This window comes from Ascidia mentula, chromosome 7, assembly GCF_947561715.1.
Source record: "Ascidia mentula chromosome 7, kaAscMent1.1, whole genome shotgun sequence".
Classification (NCBI taxonomy): Eukaryota; Metazoa; Chordata; class Ascidiacea; order Phlebobranchia; family Ascidiidae; genus Ascidia; species Ascidia mentula.
This window is the reverse complement of record NC_138572.1, coordinates 8,021,563-8,049,472: the sequence shown is the minus strand read 5'-3', so window position 1 is coordinate 8,049,472 and position 27,910 is coordinate 8,021,563. Positions and strand designations below refer to the sequence as shown.

General features: G+C 39.9%; 3 protein-coding genes across 3 annotated transcripts; 2 read left to right on the top strand and 1 right to left on the bottom strand.

Moving 5' to 3' along the window:
* Positions 1–215: 215 nt before the first annotated feature.
* Positions 216–13,770, bottom strand: LOC145909770 (uncharacterized). Its single transcript, XM_082997121.1, has 27 exons — positions 13,513–13,770; positions 12,868–12,972; positions 11,797–11,858; positions 11,421–11,631; positions 10,144–10,240; positions 9,865–9,914; positions 9,721–9,789; positions 9,419–9,531; positions 9,001–9,076; positions 8,606–8,779; positions 8,194–8,364; positions 7,951–8,031; positions 7,591–7,720; positions 7,020–7,264; positions 6,558–6,788; positions 6,384–6,485; positions 6,176–6,318; positions 5,825–5,980; positions 4,862–5,613; positions 4,474–4,626; positions 3,734–4,000; positions 3,298–3,528; positions 2,910–3,049; positions 2,394–2,674; positions 2,039–2,193; positions 1,309–1,401; positions 216–941 (listed from the first exon to the last, which is right to left on the bottom strand). Exons 1-27 carry the CDS (start codon positions 13,537–13,539, stop codon positions 643–645), a joined length of 4,614 nt encoding a protein of 1,537 aa, XP_082853247.1. The 5' UTR covers positions 13,540–13,770; the 3' UTR covers positions 216–642.
* A 2,730-nt stretch (positions 13,771–16,500) lies between these two features.
* LOC145909457 (tyrosine-protein kinase JAK2-like) lies at positions 16,501–19,830 on the top strand. The gene has a single exon (XM_082996848.1). The coding sequence runs from the start codon at positions 16,501–16,503 to the stop codon at positions 19,789–19,791; it is 3,291 nt and encodes a 1,096-aa protein (XP_082852974.1). The 3' UTR covers positions 19,792–19,830.
* A 1,414-nt stretch (positions 19,831–21,244) lies between these two features.
* On the top strand, positions 21,245–25,553 carry LOC145909278 (tyrosine-protein kinase JAK2-like). Its single transcript, XM_082996639.1, has 2 exons — positions 21,245–23,530; positions 23,564–25,553. Exons 1-2 carry the CDS (start codon positions 21,425–21,427, stop codon positions 24,842–24,844), a joined length of 3,387 nt encoding a protein of 1,128 aa, XP_082852765.1. The 5' UTR covers positions 21,245–21,424; the 3' UTR covers positions 24,845–25,553.
* The last annotated feature ends 2,357 nt before the right edge of the window (positions 25,554–27,910 follow it).

The window sequence follows — 27,910 nt, the reverse complement described above, 5'->3', positions numbered from 1 at the left end:
ATCCTTATCGCCTAAGAGCAAAACTCCGTGTAATGCGAAGCTATGGTATAAGGTATTCGTTGAAGCTAGCGAAATAAAAAAAAACGATTTTCGAAATAATAGAAGTTTTAAACAGTTACTAATTACCCGTTATTTGCCACGCCCAAACCTACACTTACTACTTGCAGAATACAGCACCACTTTTATTCGAATTCGCGTTAACGTTTCGAGTGAAACGGTGCAAGAAAACAATTAATATTGGCCCAGTGTGAGTATCGTGAACAGAAAACACAAAAATGATGCAAAATGCAAGACAGAAGATATAGGCACAAACTTCTAAACGTTGTAATGCTGAGATAAGTGCAACGTAAGTGACTTGTTTGTGTGACTTTTTCCAGCAAAATCGACAATGTTTTTTCTGGTTTGGTTTCCCTCACTTAAGCCCTCATAATCTCAACAAATTGTACACAGTAAAATAAATACATGCATAAGCACGTCGCACTATTTACAAAACGCACGATATTGTAACAGCCTCACATATTGTTCGCGATACTGGTAGACAGAAATGTTTCCAATCAATCTTCAATCCGACGATGGGCGCTCAGTAGCGCCACCATGTCGACGCTTATCTTAATTGCTAGTCGCCGCTAGTGGACGTTATCGTTAGCATGAACAGGATTCTTGTCTCTGAAATTCTCCAGATACTTTTGCCACATATTGAGGACAGGTCTCGCTGCATTCAGAAAAGTGGTTCATCAAGCAAGGATGGTAAGTACCAGCTGTGAACATTCGACCATCCGATTCTCCTGGTGTTTTGACCCACGTGTAAGCATCAAGTCCACTTTCATCCTGAGACTTGCACAAAGTGGTGGTGGTAGCGCCTTCGTAATCGTATGCATAATATTCTGTGCCTCCAGCTTTACCTCCGGTGCCAGCATAGTCTTCCGTGTTTTCAGTGTTTACTGCAAATGTCAATAATGTGTTACTTGCTATCTTGAAGGCATGGCCACAAAAAGGTTTACAAAATGGCCACTACACTCCAATGCTCAAACACGAAACAAATTTTATGTATTCCTTTTTTGTCTAAGCGGGATTGCACAGCCATAAAAGGCCTCATGCCATACCTTAGCTTCAATATCGATCAAATATGGTTTGGTAGAATACAGAGTGTCCAATAATTTACAGCTATTTTAATTATAATTCACATTTTACTAAGTATTTAATGACAACAAAATATACTGGAAATGTTCAAAAAACGTATAGATCTTCCACTGGCAACTGTATTTGGTCTTGGGATGGATCGTTGCATTATATACAAGAAATGCTTACCAGCACCAGCAGCTGGTCCTTCACCTAGAATCGGCTCGTTTCCAGTATTGCCGGCGGACAAAACCCACCGCCTTTTCCTTTGTAAAGTGGTTGCTGCACAAAATACAAAAAAATTTAAAACACAGCGTATATTGTTTTTTATCTAACTGTTATTTTCATAATTTGTTGCTGTCGCTACCAGCCATAATATTCAATAACTTAATTTTCTTCTGGCAAATAATTGTTAGTTTGGTCGACATTTCGGTCGTTATGCAATCAACCTTCATCAGGACAAGTAAGCAAGACGCAAACACCAAGTCGTGTTTAATTCGGTAATAATGTACTGTAGAGCAGAAGTTCCAAAGTGATGTGTCGCGACGCACTGTCGCCTATTGTTGCGGTGTCGCTAACTTAAAAGTTCGTATCAATTATATTACTCTATTTTAATTAGTCTGTTCTTTTGGCACAAAGGTGTAAAGTAGGTGAAATGTCGGTGAATAAATGTTACGTTTAATTGTGCTCGGAGAACAGATTAATTAAAATACAATATGACTGGAAGCTGCAGCAACATAACATATTTCTTTACTTTCGAAGAAGCTTTGCGAATTCTATTTCAGTTTGATTTGTCATACTCCTAAGCCAAAGCATATGTCATTAGAACGTCGCCGTTGGGAAAAGTTTATTTCTTTTGGAATTGTTGAGCCACCGAATTGTTGAAACTTTTATTATGAAATAAACGGCAATAACCAACCTTCCGTTGCGGTCTCTTGTACGTCACTTGCAGCCGCTCCTTGATTGGACACTTGACTAAGAATCTTTCTTTCTGCCCCTTGCATCCACATTGGTCTGCTGCCGTTAATGACGTTTGGTGGATCATATGTACACAAGTTAATTTCTTCCAAAGATCTAAATATAGAACAAAATTGGTAAAATAAACACCAACTGATGGAGCACACTTATTTGTGACTAACGCAAGCACGCATGCAAAAAGAGCAAAAAGCAACCCAACTGTTTATCACAAAGAAAATCGCAACGATATGCTACGTCAATTTAAATGGCAAAAAAATTTAGGCAGTACTTTTACCAAAAACAAACACAAATCTTACCTGTCGGAGAAAGAACCGCCATTTCGAGATGTATCTATGATGTAATGAAGTCCTGTCTGACAATGAATTTCTTCCGCTAACTGTTGATTAAAGGTGCTGTTCACGAAAGAACCGACATTGATGGAGAAGCCTCGTATATTTTGTGGCATGTTTTTCATCACTCCTATTATATGATCCAGATTGACTTGCCATTGTAGATACATGGCGTTCCCGGCGTCCACGTAGACCCACGAATTAGGAAACATTTTAACAACGTTCCCGACACGCTGAGCAAATGCAACCTGTAGATCGTAACAACTCCATTATTAAACCGTTAAATTTACCTTATGCGTCGATAGTTTTACTGGCATAGTAGCCAACGCATTGCAGCCTAGCTGGATCGGCCACTTTTTTGAATCAAGATGAAATATTAAGGCAACCTTTGGATATATGTAGGGGAGTGTTTTTTGCTTAACATGCGAAAGCACGAAACACTGCTGCGTCATGGAAGTCATGAATAAGAAAAAATGGGTTTACCTGATATTCTGTATTGTGATACTCCGTCTTCGAATTAAAAGTGTGCATAAGAAGAGATGGTTCCATCACAATTAATGACGGCACATCCGATAAATGCTCGGCGTACTTGGTCATTTTTTCGTCGTATTCCTCCCACGTGTCTGGAAACATCAAATATATACGAATTAGTGTTGAGAATATAACACATAGACTTGTCGAAACCAATAATAGATATCACATACATTCAATTAAAAATTTTTTAACAACAAAATAACAAATTAACAAAATGGTAAAAATGCTATTCTTTACAATTTGCGTCAAAAAATTTTCGACTTGGACTTTGCGGTTATCGGTGGCTTTGTTTTCTACCACTTGCGGTCAAGGCCTCTCAATATTTGTAGCAACTTACCAATTCTGTGCTCGGGCATGTAATGTCCTGCTTCTTGGTCAAGAGCAAGGCCCTGAGAAGGATGCATGAAAAACACAATGATAGGGACTTCATCCTTTTCGCATGCAGACTGCTTGATCTGCTGCATCGTGTAGAAATCGTCTTCTAACCCGAGCAACCAGAAAGCATTCCTGTTGACCATAAGTTTTGATGCTGCGTCCTGGGTCTGTACCATAGTGAGTCGGCTCACTCCTGTAAGAATATTGTATGATAATAATGACACGAGCAGGTTGGTAAATGTTTAAGGTTGGCAGACATGAAGTAAGGCAACCACTTTTTTATTGCGTCAGTTATTTGATGTAGTGGAAAACACTGTATTTTATCACAAAATCTATATTGACGAATTTCTTTGATTTTTTTCGACAATTCTGGGGAAAAAAATAACAAAGAAACTTACCAAGCTGTCCAGTGTAGGTGTGAGGGCAAGTAAAGTTCTCAGTCAAGTTTCGAGTTGTGAACGCCTGCACCATGATGAGGGCGGCGCAAACCAGACGAAGCAGAAGCTGCACGTTCCTAAAGCAGGCGACCAACAAGCCAGGGATTCGCACGCGGTACCAGCAGTAGATTACCACAATCAGATAGGGTGTCATGTTGATAAGAGCCCAAGACATACCAATCATGTACATGTAGTAGAAGTAGAACTTTACATCCTTGGCAATACTAGCTGTAATTTAAAGTTGTAAATGTTGGCATTGTCGCTAATAGGAAAAGCAGATAATTGGAATTCATTTGAATGGAAAAGTGTGGTGGTTTGGGCTTATGGTAAACAGGACACGTCAGACCACGCCAGTATATTGCCCGAGGCGGAAACTGCTCTTTAATTTATAACCGAGCGATTTAAAAGTAGATTGACGGGTTTGTTCCCAGCAAACAGATTTCTGTTGTAACTTAATAATCTGTTCTTCTGGCAAAGATAAAACGTAACTTTATTCACCGACGTTTCGCCTTACCTTGAGGAAGCCTTGTTGAATAACAGGCGAAACGTCGGTGAATAAAGTTACGTTTTATCTTTGCCAGAAGAACAGATTATTAAGTTACAATATGCCTGGCAGCAACAAAAACATTAGATTTCTGTTGATTTAAACAGCGTTGCTGCTAAAATATATGAAATTAACAGTGATTAGTGATTTTCCGAACCTTGAACAATAGCATAAACGATGGTGATCAACATGATGAAAAACATAATGAAATGCATGTAGCAAGCCCGCACGTCTTCCTTCTGAAATCCGACGTTCGAACCTTCCTCGTCTTCGTCAGTCTTCTTCTTGGTTGTTTTAAATGTCAGCTCACCTGTAACACAAACGATGAATAAAACACAAAGAAGTGAAATGGCTCTAACATACAAAAGTGAGGTTCGTGGACCTTATGCAATTGCCTGTAGCATAAGAAGTAACGTAAGGCTAAGCCATAAAAAGTCTGTAAACAATTATATAACTACCAATACTAGTATAATGATACCAATCTAAGATCGATAAAACCCAGTCCTGTTCAAACAGAGAAATGCAAACAGGAATAATATTCGTACCTTTTCCCTTCAGTAGCTTGGTTCCGACGATACGTCTTACTCCGTTGAAGTAAGTAAACCACAGGTTAGTAGAGGCCAATTCTCCGTTCCACATGTCTCTGATGCCGAATCCCGGTGGCGGGAACAGCAGAAGGACGTTTCCAAGCAGATAGTAGATAAAGAAAGCGAAGGCGAACTCTAAGCCGATTTTAGACACAGGCCAGAGACCGAAGAAGATAGCCCAGGTTGGTACAAGCTGGAAGAAAGGAATTGAAATGGAAGCACAGAAGTAATTGAATCCACAGGAACTGTAGAAGATACGTTGGGAGAGCGAAAGACCAGACTGCATGAGTGGAAACTCGTCGAGGAAAATCTGCAGGTTTCCTTTACACCAACGCGAACGCTGTTTAAAGATCTCCGTAATCTCGTGAGGCGATTGACCGATGGCGAGAACTTCATGATGGTAAGCTACACCCCATCCCATGGTACACAAGCGAAGAGAAAGAAGAGTGTCTTCCGTAAGACAGCCCACAGGGAAGTATCCAACGTCCTTGAGGGCATCGGCTCGTACGACGAAATTGGTTCCACAACAGTTGACGGCACTCCAACGATCGAGACTCGGTTCAATACGATGGAAGAAAGAGACGTTCAAATGATCCCACACGTCTTCCTCAGGGTTGACGTTGTAGAAGAACTGAGGTGTTTGTACCAAAGCAAGAGGTCTTGTTCGTTTCTCGGAGAAAACGGGCAATACACGTAGTAGGTAGTTTCTCCTGAAAATTGAAGAGGATTTTGTTTTAGTCTTTGGTAAATAAATACGAAAAGAATGCTGAAAAAAAACAGATTTTTGACAGCTAGTCAAGCAAGCGGATACAAATCATTGGTATCATGTACCTATTTACAAGACTGGATGCAAAACAAACATAAAAATGCAATATGGTAGTTGAAGCTTGTGACGAACCAGGTTAAGTATCATTTACATACCTGGGCATGAAGTCGGCATCGAAAATAATTACACATTCCTGTTCAGGATGGGCGTCATCAAAGATGTAGTGAAGAGTGTGGTTGATGTTACCGGCTTTAGCGTGGTGGGGGACACCAGGCAACTTTGGACGAGCAACGTAGTGCAAATACACTCGTCTGCGATAATAAAAACTCGTTTTATGTGTGAACATGCTAACATTCATTTTGTCAAATGCCTTTTACTAGTTTTGTTAGATTTTTTTTGTACGCTGCAATTAACTAGCATTCTCTATATACTGGTTGATATTATTTGCAAGAGAATGATTTTTACAAATAAGTTCAATTTCGCAATTGTGTCGCTGTTAAGATTACCGTTTGGTTCTCTTTGATAAAACCCAGTTTTCCAAGATCTCTCTCTTTCCGTCGTCGAGAACGTAAACGTGAACGTGGAAGTTTGGTGGCAAATCCATGTGAATAATTTCGTGTACAGTTCCAGCAACCACCTCTAGCGGTTCCTGCGTGAAAGGCATTTATTGAGTAAATTACACGTTTTTCACAGTACAGCAGTGCATGACTTTACCTTGTAAGTAGGTACCATAATCCTGGCGGTGTGAAACTTGGGGTTTTCGAAGGCATCAGTAGGGGCGGGGTCACGTGATATCCATCGCCAAAGACACAGACCCTGCAGTAATGAATTGTTTGTTAACTCATGGAACAACATTAGAGGAAAAGATGTTGTCAAAAACACACCCACCTGTAATATAAGGGAAGGTGCAGTGATGATCTCAAGAATGGCGACAACGATACAGTAAATTCGGTTCAGTCCGGGCGCGTCCAAGGTGAACTGTATGCGCACGTACACATATGCAAGGAAGGACATGATGTACACAACGTACACAACTTGATAGATGTAGTTATGGCTTTTAACGGAAATTTTGGGCACCGGAATGGCAGTTTCAGGGGCAGGAGTGTCATCGTCGATAAACTGAAAGAGAGTTAAGACGTTGTCAACAAAATCAGTGTTTTCTCATATTCGGTGCACTAAATTCATACTAATAATCGCAATTAAAAATACAAATAATACTAAAATTAAAAAAATACCAACAACACCAATTTAAAAATATCCCCACTAATAATGTGTATCCCTGCTAACAATCACCCCACAGAAAATTGTACTGATAAAACGATAAAGCACAGTTCATCGTGATAATATTACCTCCTCAAAGTCATCCCAGTACTCCTCATCATCAGATCCCATAAAGTCATCGTCCATCATCTTACTCTTGGGAATATTATCTCTGTAAACGGGTGGAGGCACTTGGCTCTTTTCCGATGGCATTCTTCTATCCGTCATAGCGAAAGACACTTCGTCATCCATGGGGGGTGGTGGAGGATAGTTCTGTCGTTCTGTATCGTGATGACGGTGTCTTCGTTCCAGTGGAGGAGCGGACGGTGCAACGGCTAGAAAAGAAACTAAGGTTACGATTGGGAAATTAAACTGCATGTACGAGCAAATGTTGACTGTATCAGTAAAATTCCAGAAGAGGAAAGATTAGTTCAATGAGTTACAAAACCCCCAGTTTGTTTTTTCAAAAGCTGGGTAGCACCCTTACGTTTCTATCACAATCCTTTAGCTCCATACACTCCAACACAGAAAAACTAATTTAAACATAAAAATAGCAAAAGCAAAAGCATTAACACTAATAACAAGTCATTCCGAGTTTTTAAATATATTAAGTTTCAAATTTCGCGAAGAATATGCGAAGATAGATAGTTAATTTACTTACATGCATTGTTAGAAGCGTCGGCGTGTGCTCTCGTCATGGGTCTAATAGTTAAGTTACGTGGACCGATACCACTGTCACTACTGTCGTAATACTCTTCGTCTCCTGTATGCCAGTCCTGGGATCTGCGGGTCTGCAATTATAATGGCTTCCTATAACATTTATAGCTACTACTATATCACAAGCAAATGCTTGTCAAACTACGCTGTGCGACGTTATGAGAGAGGAAAATACACAATCGTTGTTTCTATGACTTCAAGCTAGTGAGCAAAAGTACATTGATCAGGATAAATCAATGTAAATGCTAAATTGTGCCAATAGTTAATCTCCAACAAACAATAATCGCGATTTTTTACAACTTACTCTTCCTGAAGGTGTTTGGCCGTCTAAACCTCTTTTCGCCTCGCCTGGTTGATTGTGTGCCTGATTCACAGCGCTGTATACCTAAAATGAAGAGATTAGAGAGGTCGAACGGTTTCATAAGCTCTCACATTTGCATTCTAGTCGGTCAAGTATGTAAACGATTAGGCCAAACTTTCCAGGTGAAATACAGAAATGCAGTGATGTCAAAGGAACATGCAAATGTAAAGACCAATAAAGCGTTACCTGTTTTTGACAGTCTTCGAGTCGCTTGCTGAAGTAATCTGCCATTTCCTCCATGTTCTGGGAAGATGCTCCTTGTGTTTCAAGGTTTTCGAGACCCTTACTTAGCTGGAACTTGAGACTGTCCAGTTCATCTCTTACAGCGGAAATATTGGTTTCTGTTTGCTGATCGCTCTACAAAAAACACGTTCTTGTTGTCTAGGGTTTTAATTTGAATTAATTAGAATACACACACAAAGCACTACAGGATCAGCCTGGTATTCCATATAATATTGAAAATTATATTTTGGCATATGGGCATCGTCAGTTCTTTGTTTAAACAGAATCCCAGTAAAAATAGTCCTGTATTAAAGTTCAGATCCTCATATTCGATACTAGAAGTCATTTTGAAGGCATACCAGGTGCAAAGACTTACAGGTCTGAAAGATCTGCTGTTGGTTGGAGTGATGGTGGAAGCATCAGAAGATACACCAGCCCTGTTGCTCGGTCTGATAGTTCTGTTCCTTGGCTCACGGCCGTTTCGAGCAAAAGACCCTCCTCCTGGAGGGCCACGATTGTAACTGTACATCGACGAATCGTCAGTGAACGACTGTTGATGAAAACGTAATATATTAATAATAATCAACCCACAGATCGGTCAGAAAGGTTTTCAGCGCGAGGAACCGTCCACTTGATTGATAGTTTTATATTTGAAATTTGAATGTTATTGACGCCTTCAGTTCATTAAATAGCAACTATTTTGAATTTTTGTTTCAATTAATGAACAACAATATATTATTCAAGACAGAGATTTCGTACAAGACATTTTACCTGATTACGGCGTTGTTGTCCGTCTTGCAATTCATTCAAAGCATGGTCAGCTTGCCTCTGTACATCGTCAAGTTTTCTGGTAGGATATAAATTATATCAATTAACACCACGTCTTGTTATCTGTTATCACACCTATACATTAACTAGCTTCCAAATCTTGTTTATTAGATCGGCAATCATAATGAAACAACAACAGCGCAAGTCACGAAAAAAATACAAAGAAATGTAGGCAATTGTACGTTAGGTTTACAGGCTTCACAACCCAGACATTGCAGCCCAGCTGGATCAGTTACTTTTCGTGACAAGTCGGGGCGAGATTTGAAAAATCAAGCTAACCAATCATGCGATTGCATGAAACAATGCAACTTGCATGTTATTTTATAACGTATGTACAGTTGTCGTATTTTGGAGAACCTACTTGTTGAAGTATTCAGCGAGCTCGTCGATGTCTGTAGGTCTATGATCGCCGTTTGTGAGTGTGGTGTTCGTGTCTTCCGAATAACCAGACTGAAGACGACTCATATCGGCACTCTAAATTCATAATGTGTTGAAACTCTGGTCGATTTATGTAGGACTTACGTTACACTGCAATTAAAGCACAAATAATTGCAAAATATTAATATTATTTTTTGTTTGGCTGTAACCGCACGATTTACGTGTCCAAATAATATGAGATGGAGACATAGTAAAGAAACAAATCGTATCGGCGTTGGTTTTTACCTCCATTGGGTTTGGATAAAACTGCCCGGTGAAGTTGGATGACGAAGTATCCCCTTTCAAATACTTCTCCTGCAAATTGCAGAGCAATTTTTTGAAATTGATCGGGCGTGGGCAAGACTGCGAATTTATAACAAAGTTACTCACCGGCTTTGGAGGCCTTGGGGGATACCGCCCGTCAAAGTCGTCTTGTGAGTCTGCGAACATCATAAACGTGCTTTATTTTTTCTTTATACACTCGAGTATGAAATCCTAGCTTAAATGTTGATTTGGTCAAATTTAAGGTGCCTACATTTATTAACACAATTACAAGTAATTCAATAGGCCGTTCCCACTGCTTTCTGTAGAATTTTTTTTCAATATTCAGGCATACCAAACACAGTAATTGAATTGTCATTGTAGGTGTGTTAAGGTGGGCAAACTTACCAAAACTGTCAGCCGAACTATATACGCTGGAACCGTCGGATCCCAGTCTGTGTGGATCATCGCTTCCAGATGTAGTTCGTCTCGTTGAATCACTAATCTATAACGAGTAAAAATTGTATTACTCAGGGTGGGAACAACTTTAAACGGATATTTTCGCCACTGAAGTATCGGCACTCAAACAATTAAATGGTTCTATGAGTAAAGTACGATATCAGAATAAGTAGGGTTGCCATGTTTAACAACCAGTTAGCAGACTATGTGAATGTGAAAAGTATGAAATGAATGCTCAATTGTGACTAACGCCTAAAATGGTTAAATTTTTGTTAGTTGATGGATTTCAAAGTCACTCAATTTTTAACAATCAAAATAAAACTATTCTACATTGCAGTAGAACCTCTGTGTGTGTATGTCCATGCATAATTGCACTACAATTTTCAAGAATGTTGAATAAATTGCTCTGTACTCAGATGTAGTTATTGATATACAGGTGTACGTGGTCAAAGGTGGTAACGTCTTTGTCAAAAACAATTAAGTAATGGCAAAGCGGCGTTCACACGTTGTAGAAAGGACCTAGGTTGTCGGGGTAACAATTCTTTCCAGTTGGATGGCTGTACGTCATAATCAGCAGGAAACTCGTAAACAAACAAAGGCCATTATGACGTGTCATGTGGGAGTTATTGCTTGCCTCCCAATGTCGTAAACCAAACTGGCATGATAACGACTTTTAAATCGCCGACAATTAAATCCCTTGGCGTAGCTACGTGTGCGACAAGGTGACTTTAAGGTCGCCGAACGCAGGGAATTGCCCTTTGGTCGTCAAAATTGTGTATTGTATAGAATGGCTCAACTAACTGGTTTTGAGTAAACTGTTTGTACTGGTTTATCTAAAGATATATTTGAGCCCGGAAATCCTTCAATTTCAAAAATGAAACAAATGATGGAACGTATTTTAAAGAAATATCTTCGTCATTGTCTTCCTGCGATTGCAGGAACACACACGGTAAAATATTTTTATCGTTACGGTAAAATACTGAATAAGTGGTCGTTACTTTTTTTACATTCACCAAGCGTATAATTTCTAGAATAACTAAATGAATAAACATATGTAGGTTAATTTGTGGTGGTGAAGTTTCCCAAGAGCGTTAAACGTAAAATACGATTTTAGTCAATGTATCATAAGGTTCACAGGCTTCGCAGCCAAGGCATTGCAGCCAAGCTGGATCAGCCAGCATGGCATTTACTTCTGCGTTAGTCAATGTATTTAATGTAATTCCTACTGTGTATGGAGGGGGGAGTTTTCTCGCATCCAAAGTCCGTCTTCTCTCTCGAGATTTATGTCTTCCAGGAGGATGGTGATTCGCTCCCATGGAGATGGTTCTCCTCTTCCCCTCCGGGATTGGAGGAGGTTGTTGCCCACTTGTGAAGGATGACCCCGAGGTGTGACGGGGGTAGGCAGAACTCGGCAAAGTGCTGACATTTCGCGACCGACTGTGACGTAACAATGAGTTTCAGAGCGTGACAGTGGTAGCTAACAGAATGTTACAAAGTGTAAATTTGTGACAGGATATGGTAATGGGATTGATTCAATACCAATTGGTATGTACCGGGTGTTTATTTTTTATTATATTTTACTGTATATTAAGTATGATTTACCTTGCAGATGTATCGCTATCATCAAAATTAAAATGGCTTGGGCCAAAATCGTCTGATGTTGCCTGTGAAAAATAATCAAACAATTTGAAAAAAGTTTTTAAACAGCAATTGTCAAAAAATATAAAGTTTGGATGATACTTGTGAGGTTTACAGGCTTCGCAGCCCAGGCATTGCAGCCTATGATACTTGCGTTGTATGATGCTTGTGATGCCACTATTCACCAAAATATCGCGCTAATATATAATGCATTTAAACGCAGTGATGTTCTTCTGTGCACTATTACAAAACACAGGCCTGTTACCCGGCGTACTACGTATTACGTAACACCACGGACTTCTGAAATTTGCTGTATCTTTTTGGCAATTTATAATCCAATTACCCTTTTGTTCGCTGTTGTGTATACGAGTTCAAAGCTCATTAAGAGCAATTAGCGCAACGTGGCCGCCTCGTGAAGACATTGTGACGTTAGCGTGAAAACGCCTCGTAATTGTGACGTGAAACCGGTTCTGCCACTCTTTTGCCACGATCACTGCGCGTGCACAAAGCACGTCGAGTTGTTTCCCATCATATCGTGGTTATGTAAGCCACGAATAAGACTCGTTTTGCTTGCGGCCCTCGGCGATTACAAGAGAATACGTAAACACATGAAAATTTATACGAACGACGCCACCGTGGGATCGTAAACAATACTCGTGTCTTCCGCAATGGAAATGAACTTGCCATAACATTCACAAATACCGAAACAATTCTTGGCATAATGTATTTAGATTGTTGTTCTCGAGCCAACGAACGCCGCCCGGAGGCATAAAAATTTGCATTTCAGCTGAAGATAACGACTACGTAAAACGTATGTTTCCGTGAAACTTCAGTCCAAAGAGTGTGATTGCTGGCCTTTGGGTCACAATTGAGTCAAAAGAAAAAAAAATATTTTCGTTGCCTCTTACAAATTAAATTGCGAAATGTGTGACACGTAACATTTGTATCAACCCTGGATAAATTCACGATATGAAATTAACAACTACGACACAGCAAAGACCACGCGATACCTGATAAAAAGAATTTAGTACTTACGAATGAAGAACTTGTGTATCTTGATGGTTTTGGTGGGAATGAGCTTCTTGGCAAGCTTCGGCTTTCGTTTCGTCCCGCATTGGAACGTTTGTAAGCTCCGGGAAGCTACAAAAAATGAAAATGTCATCAAGGACCGTACGTTTCTTCAAGACAAACGATATAGCCCACGTAACTGCTACGAAATTGTTTTTACAGATTCACAATCATTCTCAATGTAAATGGGTTATATTGTTTGACTTGAATATTTATAAAACCGTGAGTTATGTTCCTAAATCGTATAATGTATTTGCTTCGAAAGGTGTAGTATCGTGTTGTCATGTGGTTTACGAATCCCACAGAAAATGTCCTTAAACGCAGATTTTCGTCCTTAAACGCAGATACCATGGAACTAAAGGTAATAATTGGGACACCAGTGAAAGATTCTATGTAAGAACGGACATAGACACACAGATTAAAATCAATGTTTAATGCTGTTTTAAACTTAAAACTGTGGCTGTTTGCAAAAGTGTATTTTGGCTCGCACATTGAAATTGGCCAAGTTTAAACAAAATTGTTCATAAACTCGCAGCACTAATAGAAGAAAATTTTGCTGGAAAGGGTTTAGCATACCACCATAAATCCTTGCACTCAGTTATAAACATTTACCTCGTGATCTCTATCTGCACGACTCATGGTTTCTCAGTGCTATAGAAAGTTTCTCAAGTCAGGGGTAGAACAGTTGTTGCTTTTTGCAAGCTCAAGGGCGCTGTGATGAAAGAAGCGTCGATCTGAAGTCGACTTTCTTCCCGCGTCCAAACTGAAAACTGAAAAGGCAGCAGGCCTTTGCCTGTGCAAAGTTTTGATATTGACTACGAGTTTTCTATAATATACACCGTACTCAATTGTCCTTGTGTTTTGAGGGGCGATTCTGCGAAAAAAACATTCTTCAGGTTGTGAGAAAGTAAGACAGGTAGCTTTGTTAGGTATATGCGTTGTGGCAGGACAGGATCCCCATCTACCTTAATGTAATAACCTTATACTTTTGAGTTACTATCAGGAATTTCTGTTAGCAATTGCTGCCGAGAATCTATCATAAAACTGAAACTTTTCTACAATTATTGAAACAAAATCTATTTATCTATTGCGGTCGACCTACGCCTAATTTTAAATTTGTTTACCTAAAGTAGTTACATAACAAAAATGTGATGTCCAAACCTTTCCCGAAATGCACACAACAGCAACGTTTACCAGAAGTTACACCTTCCCTTTCGTAAATTGTTATCATTGCATTAAACCTTTCACGCAGAAAGCAGTCACCACTATCCTTCGCCGATAAACAGAAACCACAATGTTTCTCAACATTGTAACCCACTAATGCGAGACTTCCAACCCTAGCCTCCGCCTGTTCTCTAATGGTGCGGAGAGGTTTAGTCTCACCTAAAGTGATTCAGTAACTCGCAGAGCCGCATACTGACGTACTGGTTGGACAGGTACTGAATCGCTCCAGGGTAATACGACAGCAGGTTGCCTGGTTATTCAACCGACTTCTCGGCTGGAGTGAGCTGTCTCTCTAGCCGCAGGCAATCAATACAATAACTGTGTGAACTGATATCGTGTGTCCTTGGCTCATTCCTCAGACGTATTGGATGTTATTATATCCGCTCGGGCTGTTAATTAAGTTCACAAACGCAAATCTGACGTTTTCTTCCTTTGGACAAGTCGGATCGGATTTTCTGCCGTGCTTTCTGGTGGAAAACTTTATTCTCAACTTAAGTATTATTCTGACGATTTTGCACATACACCAACTATTGCGAATGAATCAAACCGTGGAAGTTTTTTAAACATTATACCTTGCTATCATACAAGAGAGTGAAATAACCGACTTTTTAAGTACGTTCATTACATACTAATCTTGAACATGCTACCATTATATTAACTAATCTTCCTAGTTATCCCGTGCTGAAACCGTTCGTTTGAAATCTTTGTGTTAATTGCTTTTTGAAGGGCGTAGCAAACTGCGATTGACAAAACCGACGTTCCAACGTTATTTATATCTTATTCATGAAAAGGTTGCAAAAAGCCATATTGCTAAAATATATATACACTATAAGGCGGTTCTTCTGGCAAGTAATGAATATATATACACGTCTTTTACGCCATGACAACAATTTGAAAAACATTCTTGTGTCTTGTAGATAAAGATAACACCCGTTTTATTCAAATTGCTATTCAGTGGCCGGATATAGAAAACACTTGCCGACGGCAACATACTGACAAGTTTATTGTTTCTTGCCCAATCAAGGGCAATTCACGTGAACATGTATTCAATTCTAATGTCGTGAACTGCGCTTGGCATTTCTCTGATAATAACGTAGTGAAGTTGTTCTCAGCAAACGTTGTTTATAGTTTTAAAGTGAGGCCTAAAATTTATGTGGATTGACTGCGCACACCAACGATTGCGAAACCATACATGTATTTACATTCGACGCCACAGCCCCTTTTGATCAACAGTCCTTGATAATGTAACCTATAAGCCCCACTTTTTTTAAGCCCCGCCTGATTGAAATGCCAATACTTACTTCGATTTACGCGTTTTATTCCCTGTTCATAACTTAGTAATCTCGACTTAACTCAGTAAATGGCATATAAAACTTTCTGGTAATTATGTCGTGACAATTTTTTCTGGCGGTGGGAACAGCGTCGTTGACTGTGCAGTGTAGAGCTTTAATGGAAACTTTAAGCCTCCTCTTGGCCCTTCGAAAATTACTTCACCTTTGTCTTCTACAGTGTAGTTTGTTGGCTGCAAAACGTGTAAGATTGAAGTTGCAATTCTATCCAAGGTACCCGCATTTGCCAAATTTTGGTTCAGGAATTGTTTGACGCAAAAAAGTATGAGTGGAGCCTAATGTGATAATCTGCCACCGGGGGCGCACTTGATCCGATCCTTGCTTGTAATGTCAATATTGGCATAGATCATTCATGTGACAACCATCGGTGGCATTGTCAGTCTGGTTTATAGTTGGGCGAATGCTTTTTTCCCGGCTTTAGATACAACGAGTGAAACCATGGTTTCAACTGACTGCAGTCAGTTTTTGTGAAAGTAGCAGGATTCTCCTGTTGCTTCCAAAAGTTGTAGGGTCAAAGATGACTAACCAACAACACGGAGGTAGTTTACCTGATTTCGAATATAGATTTTTCGTTTCTATTGTTAAAGCCAAGTACTAGCGAAGATCATTCAGGAAAAAGCTGAACTTATACAATGATAACTATAATATATGCAGAATAGATACTATGCAACGTTAGGTTTGGTTCCATTTCTGATATTTGTTTTATCGCCTGCTGCGTTTATGTGCTTGGTGTCTACCCTATGTTTGCCTAGGGCGAACAGAAAAAAACCTTTATATGTTATGGTTGCTACGTGATGTTTGCGATTGAAGTTGTGTTGTGCGCTTGTGAACCTGACAGGAATGTCCAATTTAATTACTCTGTATTGTAGGTCACAAAACAGAAAGCCACGGGTTGATTTAAACGTACTTTTCCTGAGTAAAGCAAACCTCTGTATTTGTTAGAGTAGATCCAAGTTGATTTGCTTTAAGGGTGTTTTTCACAAAAATGAACTAAAAAAAAAAGTTGTTTGATATCAATGCATGTGGAATGGAAACAAGTACCACCGTCTCGGTTAATGTCAAACTCTTCAAATGTGATACAAGCTGGCTACAATGTCCCAGTACCGATGGGATCAAGACATTGCTGAAAGACTCTTCCATACGTTCTGTAACAGTTGATTCCAAATCATATCTTGAACGTGTTCTGATCGAGTGCGGAAAGAAATGTGGCATTACGCCAGTGTACTTGCGGTTCTTTGGACTAAAGGACTTGCGCACACAGCACTGGGTAAACTTAAATCGAACTGTCAAAGAGCAAGCGAAAATTGGTAACAATGCCGTGAGCTCGGATGTGATGCTGCTTGAATTTCGTGTTCGCTTTGTCTTCGAAGCGGATAATCCGGGACGAGGGCCGCTGTCAACGTACTGCACTTCAGGCTCAAAAGAAGACCGTCGGCCTGTTTACGACTCTAAAACGTTGTTGTACCTTTTTCACCAGCGCCGAGAAGATTTTAGGACGACAGCTCCTGATATTTCTGGCACCAACGAGGATGAAAGCAACAATCTTGGTCTTGCAGTTTTTGATCTTTTCAGACTGGGTTGCGAATTGAGATGTGATATCCAAACCGTAAAAAGTAAGGTAGATTTGAAAAATTTACTTTCCTCCAGATACAACTCCAAATTGAAAAGCCGTGGCTATCTCGCCCGACTGTGGGTCGATCAACGATTCAAATACTTTACAAAGCAATCAACAGATCTTTATGCAAAGGTTACCGAGTCGCTTGACTCGCGTGTTATGTTTCACCTCGAGTACATCAGATACCTGGAGTCGTACTTAAAACTGGACCATAGTGAAACATTTCTTAGTCTTTCCTCTGAAAATACAGAGGGACCTGAAAGCCTTAAAGTAGGGCCGTACTGTGGTATAACTGAACAAAGAGGCGACACATCATCTTTATGGGGTCAGTTGTCTGATATCGCTGACCTACACCTGACTGAAAGCTCTTGTGAAGGGCACGAGAGTTACAATGTCACTTTGGTTCATGTAAACGGCGATACAGTATCGTTCAAGTTTTCTGACAAACAGGAAGCTGAGGGCTTGGCTTCGTGTATTGATGGCTACTATCACCTCTTAGTCGATTCTCACTACTACCTGTGTAAAAAGGTTTGCCGTCCGTCGTTGGTAATGCAACTGAATCAGCGATGTTTCGGTCCTATTCAGTTGTCAGCCGCCCAAAGAGCTCTGAAAAGTATTTCGCATCCAACGATTTTTTGTGACAATGTACTAAGATGCAGTAGCGTAAATTATGAAGAGTATTTTTTAGCCATGCTCAATGAAAAGCTTGACGTAGTAGCGGCCAAAGCGTTAAATGAAAATGGCAAGTTCTATATTTGCGGAAATGAGCAAGAGAGACAATTTCTCGATCAACCTACATTGATGAGTCCCCCAGTTAAATTTTCCAGTCCTTTAATGGTTGAGATTTCCAGGCGAGGCAACGAAGCCGCTGCAAAGTTACCCACAGATATGACGCTAATAACACAGGACGAATATACTCCAATGCACAGGATTGGTGATAATCGAGTTACTTGCGTCGTGCTTCACTCAAAGAAAAGAAATGCAGCTGAAAAAGTGGTCGTGAAGCAATTGTACGAACTTGAAGAACACTGGGAAAATAATTTTCTTCAAGGAAGGTTTCAAACCGCAATGAACGCATTTTACCGGATAAATGATTGGACGGACTCGACGAAGGCAAATAGAAACATCCACTTGGTCCGAATTATGGGCTCCATGATGCACTACAACGTAATACTTGAATACATGCCTTTGGGGGATATAATTCTATATGCAACCCATCATACTGAAAGGCCAGAAACAAGCTGGTTTCTATCGGTATATTGGCAGTTGGCGCATGCTTGTTCATACATGGAAGAGAAGGGGTTCGCACACGGAAACATCAGAGGAAAGAACGTGCTCCTTAAACGGGCTTATACTCATCCCTTTGTTAAACTGAGTGACCCCGGAGTTACCACGCAAAAGTCTAAAGACAATGTAATTGTTCCTGTCCTTAAACCACCTTGGTTAGCCTATGAGTTTTGTTTCCCTCAATCAGTGGCAGCTTGCAACGAGCCAACCATAAACGGCGATAAATGGAGCTACGCCAGCACTGTATGTGAGATATGGAAATGGGGCACACTTGAGTATACACTCACTCAAAACTACGCTCACGGAGAGGTATTACCGCTGCCAACCGAGCTGAGAAGTCAGGGTTTTGGTAGATTCTGTGATTTGCTGACAGCTTGCTGGATGGTAAGGCCCTTAACAAGGCCAGCTTTCAGACAAATTATGCGGGAAATTAGTGACAGTGCAAACACCCTAAGTTTTGGCAATGAGAAACCGGAAGAAGGAGATGAACCAATAATTTCACAACCCGCGATGTCGAGCATGGAAATATTCGAAGAAAGTAACATGGTTACGATTCGTCCGCTTGGGAATGGTCGCTTTGGACTCGTTGAACTGTGCGAGTACAGACATGGCGAAGAACGACTGCAGGTTGCAGTGAAATCTATTCCAAACGTTTTCAACCACCGATCAAGAAGGGAGGTGTACAGTGAAGTGGAAGCCATGAGTAGAGTTGATCACCGTTACGTGACCACGCTTTTGGGTGTTACCTTTCCGTCGTATCGACTGGTATTGGAGTACTTAGAAAATGGATCATTAAAGGAATATTTGAAAACTAAAAGAAATTCAGGGGTTTCGTTGGCAGGGTTGCACTCTCTGTTTTGCAATTTCTCGAGCCAGATTGCTGAAGGTATGCAAGCAGTTCAGGAGAAAGGCCTTCTTCATCGAGACCTAGCTACCCGAAACATTCTGCTAGCTAAAGATGCATCGGGTTTGGGTCTTTATGCAAAGATCTCCGACTTTGGCTTGACCCGCAATTTTTCTGAAGAAACGGAATACTACCAAGTCAACTCCCAAACTTTGCCGTTGAATTGGACGGCACCAGAAAGCATATGTGAAGATTACGCAAAATTCTATCCTAGCTCAGATGTTTGGTCCTATGGAGTTTGCGTTTGGGAAATTTTCTCCTACGGCAATGTTCCTAATTACGTCATACCGAAGGAATTCCACGGACGTAATAGATTTAAAAGACTATATCGCTACTTACAAAGTGGTAATAGATTGCCGCAACCTATTGACTGTCCAGGAGAAGTTTTTTACTTAATGTTGAGTTGCTGGAAGTTTAACCGACATGAAAGGCCAACGTTTGGTGAATTGCAGCAAGAATTTTCCGTGTTGGCAGAGAAACTCAACCTAAACCATCGTATAAGTCGTATTTAATTTTTTCTCGTTATTGTATGGATAGTGTTGACGTATTTTTGGGACAATGTAGCTGTATCCGGCTCCCAAATTCTCGCCGTACTTGTGCGAGCCTATATTGCGTAAGATAAGCAACAACTTTGTTCAGTTAACTCGCATGTGTTTTCAAGTTTCGCAATGCGCTGTGTTTTCAATTGATACAATTCGTGCTGCAAATATAAATCATGGTAGCCTACACTTTCTATCAGTTGGGTCGGGTGAAAACACCGCACAATACTTCGTAGGTTGCTTTTAAAACAAATTATAGTCGGGATCATATCCTTATGTAGCATTCTGCAACCTCCAATGCAGCAAAAAATGGCTAAATTATCTTTTTGTTTAAGACGTCAGATCTCCATTTGACCAAACGTTAACATCTTGCAGCCCTTTACCCAACTTTCGAAACTTTCTTCAAAAGGAACGTAAATCCCCGCAGTGTTCCCCGCGTTTGTGTGCACATTTCACATCCAGACCATGGCGTGTTTGCGTTGGCTGTGCAAACACCAGACAAAGCGATTATTGCACCAGCAGGGTTTAGGCTGTTAAATTGGCAGACGCCCACAATGTGACTGAGCTTAAAAGCCAGTAGGCCACTACTTGCAATTGTTAATTAAAAAGTTAACTTTTTCAACGTAGGTAAATCGTACCATTCAAAGAAATTTAGAAAAAGAAAAACTGCAAAGCATTAACGAACTTTCTTGAAAAATATGAACGTTTGTAAAATACAATAAACTACTATGTTTACTTGTTCTGCAAAAAAAGCACGTTTACTTTCTCAGAGGTCATTTCGAAAATACATTACCGAAAGAAGGGTCATGCAGAAATTTAAAATGGTGCGCGAAGTGGACCATAATGCCCCTCTGTTGAAAATGTTGATTATTTTAAGAACAACTACCATGCACAATAAGCCCCCACAATAGATATACTATTGAAAAAGAGTTTTTTTAAAAACAATAAAATGATTTACGTCACAAAGACAAAAAACGTGCACTTACCAAAACTTTAGTCCCGCTTTTTGTCTGTTTATTTTTCTGATGGTCGTTCGGAAAGGCATTTCTGCTATCCTGGTGATTATGCTTCTGAAATTTCTAGGTTTAGAGAATACAATACAACAATCCAAGACGAAGACTGGTTTTACATGAATGTCTTCAAACCACCCTCGGTTAGTCAAGGTGTGTTTTTGTGTTAAAAAATGTCGTTATGCTATAGCGTTTGCGGTGATCGCGAGATAGCGCTGTTCAGTCGAAATCTGTCTGAGATTCTCAGTGTTCTGCCCTGTTGAGCAGGCCATGTTTAACCTTTGGGTTAGTTTCTGACAGCGTTTAGCAGACTAAAACCTTTTCGGCCTTTCTGTATAAACAAGCGTTGGAAAAACTGATATCGCTACGGTTCGTACGGCAAAATATTTTCTGCAAATGGAATTCATGTTGTTGTATTGCTAATAGGCAGCTAAATTTTTTTTTATCAAACTAAATGTATATTGAAAGGTATATAGTAATTACCATTAGCTAAAATTTTGAAGATGTATTTGTGAGAAATGACAGTTTGTAACTTATAATTTGCGTGAAGCATAATATTATTAATATACAATAATGCTATTATTTTGCTAAACAGAATGAATGGGTGCAAACAGTTATTTATGCCACTAAATGATATGGATGATGGACACATGCTAAGCATTCATGTAAAACTGTTCAAACCAGATTCCAAAGCTGATTGTGTTGGACCATCTTACCAAAGGAATTTACAAAATTTTTCAAACTGCACAATTCAGATATCGCCAGAATCATTATTGGAAGCAATCCTTGTGAAGTGTGCTGAAAAATGTGACATTACACCTATATATCTTTCCTTATTCGGTTTGAAAGACAGTGACACTGGATCATGGATGAATTTGGCACTAACAGTTTCAGAGTATGTTACTCGAAAAACTTCCCAGTCTCCCATTTGTTTGGAATTTAGAGTTCGATTTATTTTTACCAATGACTGTCCTGGCACTTCTGGTCAACAGCAACTTGCTTACCGCTACTCAGTGGAGAAAAACAGAAAGCATGATGTTATGAATGATGCAGTACTGCTGTATTTGTTCTACCAACAACGTGATGATTTTAGAGAAGGCAAGCTTAAACTCTCTGTTAATGTGTTGGATGAAGATAGTGCTAACTTGGGAATTGCTGTCCTTGACATACTCAGACTTGCTTGTGAATTGAAAATGGATTTGCAGTCTGTTATAAGGCACATCTCTTTGAAAAAATTAGTGTCACACACTTATTGTGATCGACTGTCTTCCAAACATATGCTGAGAAAAATGATGATTAGGCACCGATTCAGGCATTATGTGACGCATTTCGAAACCAGATATAGGCAGTGCCTAAACAACAACTCAAGTGCGTTATATTTCCATGTTAAATACTTGAAGAATTTGGAAATATTAATTGGCTCTCAAAATATGGAGGTTTTTGAAGTGATAACCAAGTCTGACAATCCAGAAGAATGCAACAAAATATCTGTTGGTCCTTATTCTGAAATTGTAAAACACTCCAAAAGTGATGCTAGCGGCACTAAATGGTGTAGGTTTGCTGATATAGCTGATGTCAAGTTGTCATTCAAGGATGTCAACAGTCAGGGGCACTGGACTGTCACATTGATTCACATGAGCGGTGAAGTGCTCTCTCTTGTAATGCCATCCCTCAATGATGCAGAAAATCTTGCAACATGTATTGATGGATACTATCATCTGTTGGTCGATTCCCACCATTACCTGTGTAAGCAAGTGTGCAGGCCTTCATTGGTTAAACAGCTGGATTTGTCATGTCATGGTCCTATTTCATCTGCATTTGCAGTACATGTTCTAAAATGCCTGCCATCTCCACAGGTGGGGAACTGCCTTCTCAGGTGCAGTTATGAGAAGTATGATGAGTACTTTATCAACACCATTGTGGATGTCACACCAGATCGAGAAGTAATTGTCCGAAACTTCAAAATTGTCAAAACTGATGGTCTATTTGGTGTATATGGAGATGATAATCTTATGAGACGCGAAAGCTTGACTGATCTGTTAGAAGAATGTGAGCACCCATTCCAAAATGACCTCAGACTTCCATTCAATGTGGCAAGGCTTGTTTATCCAACAGTAGCACAGCCCAATGCACTATTAGTCCACATTAATGAAATTGAGGATGTACTACCTACACCTACTGATATGACTATCATTCCCCAGGGCGCATACAAGTTTCAGCAGCACCTCGGTGGTGGAAGGTTTACAGAAGTGACCTTGTATTCAAAGAGGGACCAAAGAAGTGATGAAGTGGTTGTGAAGAAAGTTTATGACTGCGATCACCCAGGACAGCAACAGCAAATAGAGTCGTCATTTGAAGACTCCATGATCAGATTTAAGCAGCTCAACAACTGGATGGATGGTGATGGCAAGAACAAAAACATCCATGTGGTACAACTAAAGGGCACCATAATGAGCAACAACCTTGTTCTGGAGTATGTGCCTCTTGGTTCCATAACTAAATATGCACAGACCCATAGAGAGCACCCTGGAACTGAGTGGATTATGTCTGTTATTTGGCAGCTTTCAAATGCTTGCTCTTACCTTGAAGACAAAGGTTGTGCCCATGGAAACATTCGAGGCAAAAATGTTCTTTTAAAGCACGATGGTGACCATCCATTCATCAAGTTAAGTGACCCTGGTGTCAGCACATGCCAAAAGACAGTCACATACAGCCACAAAACAAAAATATTGAAGGAACCGACCCTTAGTGCTCCTTGGCTGGCATATGAATACTGTAGTGTGGATTATGATCCTACTACTGAAAACCCCACTGTCAATGGTGATAAATGGAGTTTTGCAAGTACAGTATGCGAAATATGTTACTGGTCTGCAAGTATAAATGTCCTGCGCCCTTATAATGCATTTGATCTTTCCCATGAACTTAAGGTGGCATATCGAACCCAATCTGCTGTGCTTCTACCAGGAATGCTACTGGCGCCTGAGCTTGGTATAGTTGCTAAGCTATTGAAAAAATGCTGGAGCATTTGGCCACAAAACAGACCCGCTTTCAGACACATCATGCAAGAACTTGGTGCAATTTCAAGTGACTTTGAATTTGAAAGCAATGACCCAGGTCCTGTTGACGCTGAAGAACCAATGCCCGATTTGGATGTTTACGATGACCAGAACCTCATGAACATACGACAGCTTGGCAGGGGTCATTTTGGCCATGTGGACTTGTGCCAATACGATCGATGTCGCAATGGGGAGATTGAGAAGGTAGCTGTCAAGTCGCTAATACGCAACTTCAACAATCCACAGACTAAAAATGACTTGTACAATGAAATTCAGGCAATGCGACAAATTCACCACCGTTACGTGGTAAAGCTGAAAGGGGTTACATTTCCCTCTGTGAGAATTGTGATGGAATATCTTGCATGTGGGTCTTTAAAAAGCTACTTGAGCAAGAAAAAATCATCTGGAGTCCCCTTGGTTAGCTTGTTTTACAATTTGTATGAGTTTTGCCGCCAGATTTCTGAGGGCATGCAAGCACTGCAAGAACATCGCCTCATTCACCGCGATCTTGCTTTGCGGAACATACTCCTCGATAAAGATTCTGACAGAAACCTTTATGTGAAAATCTCTGACTTTGGACTGTCCAGGGTTTTGGGTGAAGAAGAGTCATATTACAGAGGAAGTCTTGACCAATTTCCCGCTTTGTGGTATGCACCAGAATGTCTAATTCCAGACAGGTCATTTCGATTTGAATCTGATGTCTGGTCTTTTGGAGTTACCATTTGGCAGATGTTTTCTTATGGTGCTGCACCGCAGTATGCAAGCCAAAAAAGTGTGGGTTTGGGGCAAATCGGCAAACTCTGTCAGATTCTCCAGGATGGCGAAAGGCTCAACAAACCAGTTGACTGCCCACAGACGGTCTATGATATTATGATGAGGTGCTGGAAATACAATCCACAGGAACGAATTCGATTTGATGCCTTGCAAGAATCCTTCAGTTCGTTGGTTTACGAACATTAATGTTAGGCATGTACAAATTTGTTTTCCAGCATAAGTGTTTGAACTTACATCAGCACCATCATTTTTATGTTTCAGTGTTCTTTCCAGTTAATTTGTACCATTTGGGCACCCTTAGTAAGCTTAGTTTACAAATAATTTTTCTATCTTAAAAATGCCATAAGGAATTGTAAAGCTTTTACAATTTTATCCACTGAACTGTTATGTTTAAGCCGCAGTAACTGGTACAAGGTTTTGTGCATTTAGTTTCTCTTTGTACTTGATATACGCAAGAAATTCCAATTGCTGGTTATTGCAATTTCGTTCGGCATTTAAGTTCACAGCAGTATAGTGTATTGTTCTTTTTTCTATTGAATTGTGCCCAAAAACAGCTAATCTGGTGTGTTTGCCATCTGGTTTTACCGTATTTGTTTTTTTGTCTGGGTTCTTATTGATATGTATATCACTGCGGTGTTACTGATATGCATGTAGGACTGTAGCATCCAGCTGCCGATGGGTATCATGTGCCGGTATACCAACTGTTTCCTTTTATTGCTTCTCTGTGCAGCATTTGCCGCGTTGCAGCATTGTGACTTCCCAACTGGCATTGTTTGCTGTGGCGTGCAGAGCCCATTTATACTGACTTCCTGCTGTAAGTGTTAAATGATACGACCCCATGAATATTGTGACATGTTATTGTCGCTGCTATAAACGTTGTATAATAAACGCCACCGACCAATCTACTTGTGGTTTAGGATAGTATGCTACCCCAGACTATATTTACGTATTAATGCATAATTGTGTGTCAAAATGCCACTTAAATCACACTGGAGAGTGGAGATTGAACTGTATATTTCCCCAAAGCTGATAAAGCTGCAGAGGCTTGTTTGAAAGTCGCACGCCGTGTTTATTTGTTTGTTTTTATCTCTAATAAAACAAATAACGCCAAACAGGGATTGCAGAATCACAGTATATCCATATAGCGCTCAATATATCACGCCTAAAAAACGCAAACCACATAAAATTGCCTCCATATTCAAACTTTTTCAGTTCCAAGTTATTGAAATTAACAAACAAGGTGCATTACGACGCGAAGTGATTAAGCTCTTGGCATAAACCTCTTTGCAGTGATATTAGTATGTCGATAGCCACCGTGTATTGCTTGTACAACCTAAGTTCGAAGCCGCAAGAGTGGCAGCAACGGTTAATTACAACGAGGCTGCGGTTGAAGCGCCTCGTCACCAAAGGGAAGTCGTTGTCGTGTTGATAGACATTAACGAACAAACATGCCAGGAAAGCGTGTAATTTTTCTTCACTCTTGTTCTTGACAAAGAGTAAGTTAGGACAGCGCCCATTTTTTCTCCAAAAAACTATGATATGTAAAAAAACAAGAAAATTTCACTCTTGTAATATTTGTAATGTTTTGATTTGATTCACTTGTATGAGTCTCAAGTCGTATTACAGTGTCCAAAAACGAGTTAAACAAGCCGCCCCTGGTAGCTTATCAGTGTGTTGGTTCACAAAACAGTGTCGTCCAATTTGGCCACTCATGCTTCAAATCTCAATTTACAGCAATTCGAAGAACTTGCGGTGTTCCGTGGTTGAGATCACGACAACGCGGATAACTAACGCAGTGACGCACAGGCGGGCACTTGAAATCGAATACCCTCTAGTCGAGTCCATGACTCGGAAAAAAGTAAATACGTGGTTAAGAGTCATGATAACAGAAGGTATAGGCGTATGCGTAACATATATTTGCACAGTTTCTCATTTCAAGAAAAAATATGCAACCTATGAAAGAGTTGCGTGAAATTATTTTATTTACAACAAATTGCATTAACTTTTAAGTCGCAAACAAATTCTAAACCTTTTCGTTGTGGCCAATCGCATCAAATATGTTACGTTTTGTGTGCTATTGCGGAGCGAGTCAAGCTTTCAAAAAATCGATTGCCCTTGTACCAAACACAAATACACAGATACATGGATACACATAATAAACATATTGATATGAATCACTTGATACCACAGCATCTTTCTTAAGCCGCAACCACCGAACAGGATTAACCGCCTAATTTTAGGTTGAACAGTTGGCCCGCAATCGATCTTAGGCGATTCTCCCCAAACAAGGACGCCATGTTTTAAACGTAGGCGGACCATTATCTGTACATTTTAAATGCTGAAACCAACCATTTTGAAATATTTATGCGCATGTACACTGGAACATAATTACTTGTATTTTTATCCCTACAACGTACATTTTACACGTTGTATTGGATTTCTGTCATCCTCTATGTTGTGTTTGCAAACATGCTACATTGATTTTTAATGACTAACGCATTGGAAATTAATAATTTATTTCTCGTCGCCACTAGCAAAAAGAAAACCTGACGGTTTGACTGATTGAAAACCATTGCATTCAATAGACCTTAGTCATTTCTGAGGTTTCTGCTTTAGAAAATGTAAATGCGCGTATTTTTAAGCGAAGTGCTTACTTTAGGGTTTCATGCTTGGGTTTCTCCTTCGAAGGTGCTTACTTGTTCATGAAATACAGAAAAAGGGTTGTATGACGCAGTGCCGAACGTTTTCAAACCGGCCACCCTAAAAATAGGGTCTGCCAACCTGACGAAAAATAAGTAATATCCTCAACATCGGAGAGAGTTCTGACACAAATTCGAAATTTCGGCATCAAAAAGCAGCTTGCTTATTTTTAAGCCCACGTCGGTAGTAACCCTGCTTCTAAGTTACAGATATGTTTGTTGTTTCGGTGATAAAACAAAATATACAGCAATATTGTAAAATAATCAAATTCTACATATTCTACGAGAACTGCTGCTTCGCGACATTTGAATTCTTCCGCAGATTGTCATCGTAATTACGTTAGGGAACCGAGTTACGCTATGTAAATATTTTGTTTAGCGTTTGTTAAGTACACTAAGACCGCCTGTTGCTATGGGATTTCAACATCAACTGATTTTCACGAATAACTCGTATATCTATTACAGTAAACTCCGTTGAACCATGTCAGTGTGGACAGTAACTATGCAGCGTATTGGAAGCAAATCATTTCGCTCTTAAAATTCAAAGTTAAAC